This window comes from Phoca vitulina, unplaced genomic scaffold (assembly GCF_004348235.1).
Source record: "Phoca vitulina isolate PV1807 unplaced genomic scaffold, GSC_HSeal_1.0 scaffold13, whole genome shotgun sequence".
Lineage (NCBI taxonomy): Eukaryota > Metazoa > Chordata > Mammalia > Carnivora > Phocidae > Phoca > Phoca vitulina.
In genome coordinates, this window is record NW_022589716.1 from 2,197,384 (window position 1) to 2,207,236 (window position 9,853).

At 54.2% G+C, this 9,853-nt stretch overlaps 1 protein-coding gene across 3 annotated transcripts; it reads right to left on the bottom strand.

Moving 5' to 3' along the window:
- Nucleotides 1-1,051: 1,051 nt before the first annotated feature.
- BST2 (bone marrow stromal cell antigen 2) lies at nucleotides 1,052-7,353 on the bottom strand. 3 transcript variants are annotated; one of them, XM_032412366.1, is made up of 5 exons: nucleotides 6,918-7,353; nucleotides 6,046-6,121; nucleotides 5,699-5,759; nucleotides 5,305-5,434; nucleotides 1,052-1,145 (listed from the first exon to the last, which is right to left on the bottom strand). In XM_032412366.1, the coding sequence occupies exons 1-4, from the start codon at nucleotides 7,218-7,220 to the stop codon at nucleotides 5,314-5,316; spliced, it is 561 nt and encodes a 186-aa protein (XP_032268257.1). In that variant the 5' UTR covers nucleotides 7,221-7,353; the 3' UTR covers nucleotides 1,052-1,145; nucleotides 5,305-5,313. The 3 variants fall into 3 exon arrangements, with proteins under 3 accessions (XP_032268257.1, XP_032268259.1, XP_032268258.1); XM_032412368.1 differs by lacking the exon at nucleotides 1,052-1,145 and adding an exon at nucleotides 3,905-4,285; XM_032412367.1 differs by lacking the exon at nucleotides 1,052-1,145 and adding an exon at nucleotides 3,912-4,229.
- Nucleotides 7,354-9,853: the final 2,500 nt, after the last annotated feature.

Here is a 9,853-nt window from a genome sequence, read left to right on the forward strand (position 1 = left end):
GCCAAGGGGACGGCCGCATTGCTGGGAGCTCGTTGTGCAGGCTGTCTGCAGCTCAGATCATCAGCACATTCAGTAGCCTGGGGCCAAATTCTGTTTCTTTCCTCTGGGATGGTACAGGTGGAGAGATTAACATATAGGTCCCTCCACGACAAATCAGAGGAAAGGGTGAGATACTCAGAGTCCTTAGTGAACCTGGAGGGATGGGTTGAAAAAGAGTGAAGCTTAGATTTTATAAGAGAAAGATCTGGCGTGCAGGAGGGAACGTGAACCCGAACCATGCCCCCTGCTCCAGCCACTTCGCCAAGAGGGAATTGGGAGCATTGGGAGGTTGGTAAGGGTGGCCAGAGGGCGTGTGGGCAGGAGAAGGATCTGAGGACGTGAAGACAAGGGCTGAAGGTGGGGAAGGGGTGCTGAAGGGTCTTGGGGGGAAGGAGGGGGGGCTGTGGAGGAGCCAAGGGAGGATCACCTGCGGGTGGGTGGAAAGGCGGAGGTCGGTCAGCAGAGTTGAAGTCTGAGTGGGGAGACCTGGGGAGAGGGAGAGGGGTCTTTGGGGAGATAGAAAGAGTATAGGGCAAGTAGTGGGAAGCTCAGGATGATGGGCAAGTTCAAAGAAAGCTTTGAGATGATGTTAGGGTGGCCGGTGAGCCTGGCGGCAAAGAATTGCGCGAAGAGTGGAGCACAAGCAGGACAGAGTTTATTCACTTTCCAAGGGAGGAGAGGGGCCAGACATGGAGAGAGATGTCAGGCTCAGCTGCGCCCCTGGGGGAGGATGTGTGAGGAGGGTGTTGACACTTGCTTGGCCCCATAGAGCGGGAGGTGACAAGTTTCTGCAGGGGGGAGGGCTCTTTCAGGGGCTCATCTGGGATGTGGTTTGCTGACCCGCTAGAAAAGAATATGCTTTGTCGTGATGGCCTAGTTTTTCTTTTCAAGGATTTTATTTATTTATTTATCAGAGAGCGAGAGCACAAATGGGGGGAACAGCAGGCAGAGGGAGAAGCAGGCTCCCCGCTGAGCAAGGAGCCTGATGTGGGGCTCGATCCCAGGATCCCGGGATCGTGACCTGAGCTGAAGGCAGACGCTTAACCCATGGAGGCACCCAGGTGCCCTGTGGTGGTCTGTTTTCTGAGAACAAGGGGCACCATGACCTGGAAAAACAGAGAGTCAGGGCCAAGTCAGACGCCTGTGAGTTTTTGTCTGTAAGCTTGGCTGGGGAGGGGGCTTTGAATAGAATCCTTTCACCTTGCAAGTCCCCTATGTCTTTATTTTCTCCTTGTTGAACCCCTTCTGACCTCCTCTTCTGGCAAGCACATTCGCATCCCAGGGCCTCTGTGTTGGCCCTTTGCTCTACCTGAGCACCCTTTCCTCTTGTCTTTGCCCAGCTAACAGTTTCTTATAAGCTCCTCCCACCCCTACCCCTGACTCATGTATCTCCTCCTCCAGAACCCTTTCCCTCCCCCACTAACTCCAGGCCCCTTCTGACTAACTCTTTGAGCTCTTCTGTAATTTTACCTTTTATGTGTTTGAGTCCTGGCTGCCTCCACCATCAGACTAGGGGAGCTCCTAAAAAGCAAAGCCTCTTTCCCACTGCCACCGCATGGACACAGTAGTCGTGCAGTAAATGTGAGTGGTGTCTTCCCCTTCCCCGTGCCCCCATTCCACAGGAAGAAACCAGAGCCCAGAGAGGCCAAGTCACAGGGCAGGGTCACACAGCAGCCTCTGGTCACTACCGGATTCCTGCTGGAGCTGGAACCCCACAGACCTGCAGGACCCCTCTGACCTGACTTCTCAACCCTCCGCTGGGTCACAGCTAGTGAGGGAAAAGGGGTGTTAGGGAGTAAGAATTTTCTGTCCCCCTTCTAGATCCTTCTAGCTGGACTAAGGTTCAAATTAACATGAGACAGATTAACAGGAGAAAATAAAATTTAATTTCATACATATGGGGAATCCACACAGACAAGGAACTTCCAAAGACGGGCAAAATCAGGTATATATGTCATTCTAAACTAAGGAGAGGAGGGGGGTAGGGGTCTGGGACTTCAAAGGGAAGGAATACAATTCATAGGAAGATGAAAAAGAGTAAATGTTCAGTAAACAAGTATATGCTGAACCACTCAGAAAGAATGGGGCCCAGAAGATTTTGATCAAATAGGCCTTGCTGGGTTTCTCCCTGTCTACCATATCAAGTTCACAATATGATGTAGTAATCTATTGGTGAGAGCTCTCATCCTGGGGCAGGTCCTCTGTTTAAATTCTTTTTAGGCAGTTGTGAGGGAGGAAAGAGTTCTTCCTGAATCTGCTGGGTTTTGATTGCTTATTTTATTTTATTTATTTTATTTTTAATTTTTTAAAAGATTTTATTTATTTATTTGAGAAAGAGAGCATGAGTGGAGGGGAGAGGCAGAGGGAGAGGGACAAGGAGACTCCCTGCTGAGCAGGGAGCCCAGGCTCAATCCCAGGACTTCGGGATCATGATCTGAGTGAAGGCAGACAGACGTTTAACCGTTTAACCAATTGAGCCACCCAGGTACCCCTTACTGTATTTTTTAAATCAGAATATTTGATTTTTTTAAGTAGGCTCTACGTCCAACGTAGGGCTCGAACTCACGACCCTGAGATCAAGAGTTGCATGCTCTACAGACTGAGACAGCCAGGTGCCCCTTGATTGCCTTTTTTTTTTTTTTAAGATTTTATTTATTTGAGAGAGAGAGTGAGCAGGGGGAGGAGCAGAGGGAGAGGGAGAAGCAGGCTTCCCGCTGAGCAAGGAGCCTGATTTGGGACTCGATCCCAGGACCCTGGGATCATGACCTGAGCCGAAGGCAGACGCTTAACCCACTGAGCCAGCCAGGTGCCCCTTGATTGCTTTTTTACTCAATATAGTCTTCATGCCAAAGCACCCCATCTTGGGGCGGTTGGCCCTTGGCCCCTACAGGGGCATTTTTAGGAAGGAGAGAAGTTTCTGCTCAGCCACGTATGGGGGCTTGGGAGGAGAAACTGAACAGGTTGAATCCATCATATTGGGCAAACCTGTCTCCCATCACCATGGAAACACAGTCCAGGCCCCGGGGTGGGGGGTAGGGACAGCACTGTTTTGGGACATTCTGGTAGCCCGAGCTGGGGGTGGGAGTTGAGGATGGTGGTGGAGGTGAAGGCACCTCAACCCCTCTGACCGGTCTAGCAGGCACTAAGTTTTAGCCAGCACCCTTAGCCCGAGTGACTGATTAACTAAACCTTTTTTCGTATATTTATAGATCTTGTATTCTTTCCTAGAAAGAACAGAGCACTTCTGCACATCACCAGGCTCTCCTGCACCACCCCGGGAACCAAGGACCCAGAATCCCTTGCCGACCTGTGAGCACCATAATAACGTGTGTAGCTGGCACCATTAAGACTGCACATAATTAAGAATTATCACAGGCCACTGCACTCCCTTAACTGATTAACTGCCCTAAATCCCTTGAAAAATCTCTGGGTCAGGCAGAAACCTTGGGAGTTGGCCTTCTCCCCAGGTGGCCAGCCTCCTGAATAAAGCTCATATTCCTTTCCAATGAGAACCCATCTCTGGAATATTTGCCTTTCCAGCTTCAGGAACAGGTTGGGGGGAGGACCCAGGAGGTCACGTGAGAAGGGTTTGCTTCTGGGAATCAGAATTCCCTGAGCAGCTCAGAAGCCCCAAGTAAGTCCAGGAACATTTCTGGATTTCAGTTTCCCTATTTGTGAGACGGGGAGGGGGGGGCTGTTCCTGAGGGGTAAAATGACTCAGTCATCCTAAAGCAACCCAATGAACTCCTCCTGGGCCCTCCTGCAAGCTGGGGACACGGGAGTGAGGTAAACTGGAACCTCTGCCTCTAGAGCAGAGGTTCTCACAGGAAGTGAATCTGTCCCGCCACCATGAGAGACTTGGTAATGTCTGAAGGCATTTTTTTATTGTCACAATGTGGGGGTGGGGTGGGGTGGGTAACAGTACAGGCATCTGGTGCATGGAGGCCCAGGAAGTTGCTCAAGATCCTGCAGCACCCAGGGCAGCCTCCACGGCAGAGCCCAGCGCAGCACAAGAGTCAACAGTGCTGACAGACACAAAGGTCCCAGCTCCGTACAATGGCAGGAAGTGGCCTGGACAATTGTTAGGATTCCAGAAGGACTTGGAGAAAGGGAGATAACAGAGGGGGAAGGCTTGACGGAGGCTGGGAGGATCCGTGAAAGTCGACAAAGAGTCTATCGAGACAGCAGCTCTGAATTTTGAAGAAGCAGAGAGATTCTCTGGAGGAGGGGTTCCCAGACCTGGGTACTGCAGGAGGAATACGAGTTCGGGCTGGGGTGGGAGGAACACTGTGACAAGGGCCCGGCCTATGTGTGTCTGCAGATCCAGGTTTGAATCCCAGCCCCGAATAGTCTGTGGGATGGGATTGGGAACCAGGACAGGATGCCCTCCTACCACAGCCTGGGTTTCCCCCCATTGGACCAGGTATCAGGAGAAGATGCAGTGAGGACAGGAGGGGAGATGAGACTAGATGAGTAGAATGCTCGGCCCACGGTGAGTGCTGATGAGGGGGTAGAGTCCTGTATGATGATCCCAGTGAAGAGGGCCAGGGAGGCAGGGAGATGGTACCTGCCCAAACCCTAAGGGTTCCTGGGAACATTCTGGAGCAGGGAAGCTTGGGTGTGGATGTCAATGGGTGTCCACCCTCAGCTGCAGGACAGGCCCCGGATGCATGGGGGTGACATAATGGCACTCACTCCAGGAACTTCAGAGTATGGTCTTTGCCCCCAAAAGGGGCGTCTACTTTTTGGAGGTCAAAGACTTCAGAAGTCAGTGAGCTTCCAGAAACCACGAAACCAAGAAATAAGTACTCCCCACCCTATGCCCTGCCCAGCTCTGGGGGGAGGCCGAGTCGGTGGGTGGGGGTAGGCAGCCCTGGGCCAAGCCCCCTGCTGGGGTCCATCCCTGAGACTCCTTCTTGTCCCCCACCCCACTGCTATCTCGCCCACCTCCCCCTAACCATGCTGCCATGTCGCTCCCTCAAAACTGGTCTGGTCAGGGAAGCCTTGAAGGGGAAAGTCCAGGCTGTGGGCTAAGGAGACATCATAAGAGGGACTAAGGGTGGCCTGGAGGGGACAGAAGGTGGCCCCGCCCTGCTCCAGGCAAGCTCCCCACTCAGGGAGCCCTCTTTCCCTCCCCAAGACCCTTCTCTGTGGCCTGCCAGCTACCCTGTAGGCAGGTCACCTCCCCAGACCCTGGCCTATCCTGGGCTCCCTCCTTCCCTCGCGTCCCCAGCTTTCTTCTACCCCAGGCCACCCCCCTCTTACCGGCAGGCCTCAGGCCAGCAGAGCAATGAGGCCCAGGAGCAGGTACACAGGGACCATCAAGGGGCTGAGTGCTTGCGAGGAGCTGCCAAAGCTGGTTTCCCCTTCCTTGCACGAGGCCTCCTTCTCTTTTCTGGGGAAGATGTGGGGACAACTGAGGCAGCTGCCGGGCCCGCACCAGGTCTGGCCTTGTCGCCGCTCAGAATCTCCCCTCCTCCCCTACCAAGTCAGTGGGGAGGAGAGTGGGCAGTGGCCACTCAAGGCTTGTGTGGCCAGAGGGACAAGGCTGGGCTTCAAACTTTACGCCCTGAGCAATGGGAATTTTCCAAGCAAAGGGAGTCCTGGGTCTTGGGGTAGGACGGGTGAAAGGGGCGTGGTCAGGGGCTGTGGCTCGGACCTTAGTCGCTCTACCTCCTCCAAAGCGTCTTGCAGCTTCTGCTTCAATTTCTCAATCTCTCCTAAGGTGGGAGAGAATCAGGGGGCCGTGTCAGCACAGTGGCACGGTGGGCTGGACACGGCGTGACAAGCGACCACATCCTTCGCCAGGATCTACCCCGGGACCTGATACCGCCTCCAGCCCCGCCTCATGCCACCCCACCTTGGAAACCTGGGGTACTCCTTTCCCACCCTCCACTGGATTCTGACCACTCCCCGGCGATCCCAACCCTGGGACACCCCCCCTTCAATGCTTGACCCACCCCTCCGGATCCCCCTCCATGGAACCCTGGCTTTGTGCTTTCTTACCCTGAAGCTCCTCTTTTTGGATGAGCTGCTCCTGACATTGGGCCTTCTCCATCTCCAGGGAAGCTAACAGGTTCACCTGGGACAGAGGGGAGGGTCAGAGACTGGCGTTCTGGCCTGCGGAGCCGGGTAGCTGCTGCCCTGGGCCCCGGACCTCTTCCCCAGGCCCCATGGTCAGAGGGGCCCGGGGCCAAACCCTTTTCAGGTTTCCCTCCAAACCTCCCTGCACCCCGGTCTCCCCCCTCCAAGAGTGGCCACAACCTCCCACTCTCCCAGGGCACCTAAGGATGTGATCCTCAAAGTAGGGGATTTGAGGCCCCCCACGTGGGAATTTGGAGGCTCCCCATGCCCAAACCCTAGGAGAAACTCTTAGACCTCATGGGCTATTGCCCAAGATTTAGAGGTCCTCCCCCAAACCCAGAACACGGGGATTTCCGAGCCCAAGTTAGATGTCGGTGGGAGTTTCAAGGTCCCCCATATCAGGACCCATGTGAAAGTTTCACAGTCTCTCAGGGATGGAGTGGATGTATCAAGAGTCTCACCCTTCTTTAGGACATGGTGAAGTCCCCATCCCAAAACCTAGATGGGATTTCTGCTGCCCAAGACTGGGGCAGAGAGGAACTTCTAGCTCTCCCATAACAGGTTGGAGATTCTTCCCACATCCTAGTGGGGATTTGGGTGCTCTGGGGGGCGTTTTAAAGGCCCTGCCCCACACCAGCACCACTGAGAAAGTTTAGTGGTCCCCCAAACCCCAGCGGGGAAACTCAACTCCCATTGTGGGGGTCCAGAGACAGTTTCAAGTTCTATGTCCATCTCCATCTAGACCTGTGGGGGCCACGCAAGCGCCGGGCCCTCTGGGAGCTGCAGTCGCTTACCACAGTCTGGTTGCAGGTGGCAGCCTGGTCCATGGTCCCTCGTAAGTCTTGCCGGGTTTGGGTTAGCTGGAGCTCCAGGAGGCGGGTGACATTGCGACACTCCTGCTCTGCTAGGAGGCCATCCTTGCAGGCTTTGCTGTTGGCCCTGACAGCGAAGACAATCAGGCCCGCAAGCAGACCCAGCATCACCAACAGGATCCCCAAGACCACCAGCCAGGCCCACCTCCCCAGCCTCCAATCTTGCATCATTGACTCTGATTTGTCAGCGGGCTCAGGCCAGTAATGGTAAAAGGTAGGTGCCATCTAGATCTGCCCCTGGATGTAGTGAGTTTGGGCGGAACTTAAGATGCTGGAACCTTCTAGTGGCTGGGGCTACCTCCTTATTAGCATAGGGGCCGTCCTGACCAATGACAAGGTCGGAGAGAATCCTCTGACCTGAAGGCTCTCGAATGGGCCATCTGCAGGCAGAAAACAGTTTAAGCTTTCAGTTTCAATTTCCCAGGGAAAAGGTGGGTTGTTTGTGCTGAATTGAAACCTGGAGCATTTCCAGTTTGGCGGTGGAGGTGGGTAGCTGGGGCGCCGGGTCGGGTGGGGGGAACACCCCACCTCAAGTTCCTGCCCCCTCTTCCGCATGTAACTGAGGGTGACAACTGCAGTTACTGAGGGTCTCATGCCTGTCAGCCTTGTGTTTGTGTGTCCCAGGACCTGAAGAGACAGCAGCTGTCGTTGGCTCAGCCCCAAGCTGGGGAAACTGAGGCTGAGAGGTGAGTGGTAGACTGGGGGCAGGACCTGGCTCTGACCCCGGAGGCCAGGTTTTGTGTTTAGTGTTCTCCATGGTGGTGACCCAGCAGGGGTTCACCTAGCATCCCTGCGCCCACCGATGGGACCACAGGGAACCATGGAGGGTGTCTGAGGAGGGACTGAAGGCTGGGGAAGTGGAAGCCTATGCCATGGGACCCCAGGACGCAGGCTGCAGTTCCCCCATTTGGCCACCAGGGCTGCCCCAACCCACAGAGAAGGTCGCCTGGATTTCGTCCTGGCTCCCACAGGGAATACACTCCCACTTCTAGAATCTGCCTCTGCCATCCCAGGACCCCAAGTAAACCCTCTCAACCTCAGTTTTCCCATCAGTAATGTGGGGCAATAACAGGAGCAGCCTCATCGGGGAGGGGGGCGGTGAGGAGTTTCTAGTGAAGTGCTTTGGCATCCAGTAGGCGCTCAGGGGATGTGTGGGCCAGGGCAGGAGGAAAGGTGAAAAACAGCGAAATATGGCCATGGAGCGAAGAGCACATTTTGAGGAAAGACAGTCCAGTCCATTTGGGATACGCTGGACCCAAAGTGCCTGGGGAGTGCCCAGGGAGAGGCCTCAGAAGGGGGCTTGAGCCAGAGCTTCCTGCTGGACATCAGCCTGGTGAGAGGCTCCCACCCGCTGCCTGTGACAGGCGGAAGGTTGTCTTGTGCTTTTCCTGTGGCTTCTTCAGCTACTGCCCGCCCACAGCGCAGACTCCAGCCCAGGTTTTGTTGTGTTGGCCATTTCCAGGGTTTGTGGTGAGCAGGGCCAGCGGGCAGGCAGGGCCACAGCCGGGGGCCCAGGCCTCCCAGAAGGGAGAAGCCTCTCTAGGCCCCCGTTGGACGTGCTCTGCCTAGAAGTCCCCCATGAAACCCACTCAGCAGCCAAAGAACAAGGGATGAGGGATGGTCTTGCTGAAGAGGCTCCGGGGAGCTTGGGTGTCGCTTGAAAAGGGCCCTCCCTCCCTAGCCAGGACCCCAGGGGCAAACACAAGACCGTCGGCAGAGCTGACTTCACACTGTACTGGCCTTCCGACTTTGGGGTCAGTTTGGGATCACAGCTGCAGGTCAGAGGCCCAGGCTGCGTGTGAATAGCCTTGCCTCCTGTAGGACCTGGGCAAGCAATTTCCTCTCGGCCTCAGTTTCTGGAGCTGTAAAATGGGGATGACAAAAATGAGACCTTTCGGTGTGCCCCTAAATTTTGCAACTGAGGAGAGTGCCTTACTCACCTCGCTCTCATCCCAGCCCAGCAAACAAAAAGTTTTTCCCTCTAAAATTCCAATGGAAACAGGCCGCCATTTGTCTGATTTTAGCTTTGTTACTTTTTGTTAAGGATCGTTTTGTCTTAGGATAGTTTTGGATCTGCAGAAGGATAGTGAAGACGTACAAAAATGTTCTGTAGGCCCCTGTCGACCTCTGAGAGTCGTGGACCTGGGGCGGCGAAGGAACTGAGAAGAAGAGACGACAGTAAAGCGAGGCACAGGGGACCCCGAGCGAACAGCCCGAGGTCCTGAGGTTTATTTTCCATAATCTAATATACCTTCTACAATGATATAGATCTATAATGATTTACAGCAGGGGCTTAGCAAGGCACATTCTTCCACGTACCCAGGGTTAGTTAAGTGAAGCAATGGGAGTGGAGAAGGAGTAAAGAAATCTGTAACTTGGCTGTGATCAATTAATTGTAAACACCATTGTACTCGGACCTTAACACAGGATAAGAGAACAAAGAAGGAAGTGCACAGGGTGCTGTTCACAGCTGGCTTCCTATCTACAAAACATCTTCTGCTGCTACTTTAGAACAGACCACACACGTCCCGAGGGCATTTCACTCTGATCCTTTCGGGTTATTTTTAACCCTGCAATCTCGAGTTTTCTCAGAGATCTGGGAGTCTGAACGAACATGCACCAGTGGTTGTTGTGGTGTTCTGATTCCCACAGGCCCCCACTTCCAGTTTCTCTGATTCCTTTTTTTTAAAGATTTTATTTATTTATTTGAGAGAGAGAGAGAGAGCACATGCAGGGGGGAGGGGCAGAGGGAGAGGGAGAGAGAATCTCAAGCAGACTCCTAGCTGAGTGTGGAGCCCGACTCGGGGTTCAATCTCACAACCCTGAGATCATGACCTGAGCCAAAATCCAGAGCGGAC

Coding starts and splice junctions, on each gene's coding strand:
- BST2 (XM_032412366.1), bottom strand. CDS start 7,220: ATGGCACCTACCTTTTACCATTACTGGCCTGAGCCCGCTGACAAATCA. Junction 6,122..6,917: donor CCACCTGCAACCAGACTGTG/GTAAGCGACTGC, acceptor CCTCTGTCCCAG/GTGAACCTGTTAGCTTCCCT. Junction 5,435..5,698: donor GAGGAGGTAGAGCGACTAAG/GTCCGAGCCACA, acceptor CATCTTCCCCAG/AAAAGAGAAGGAGGCCTCGT.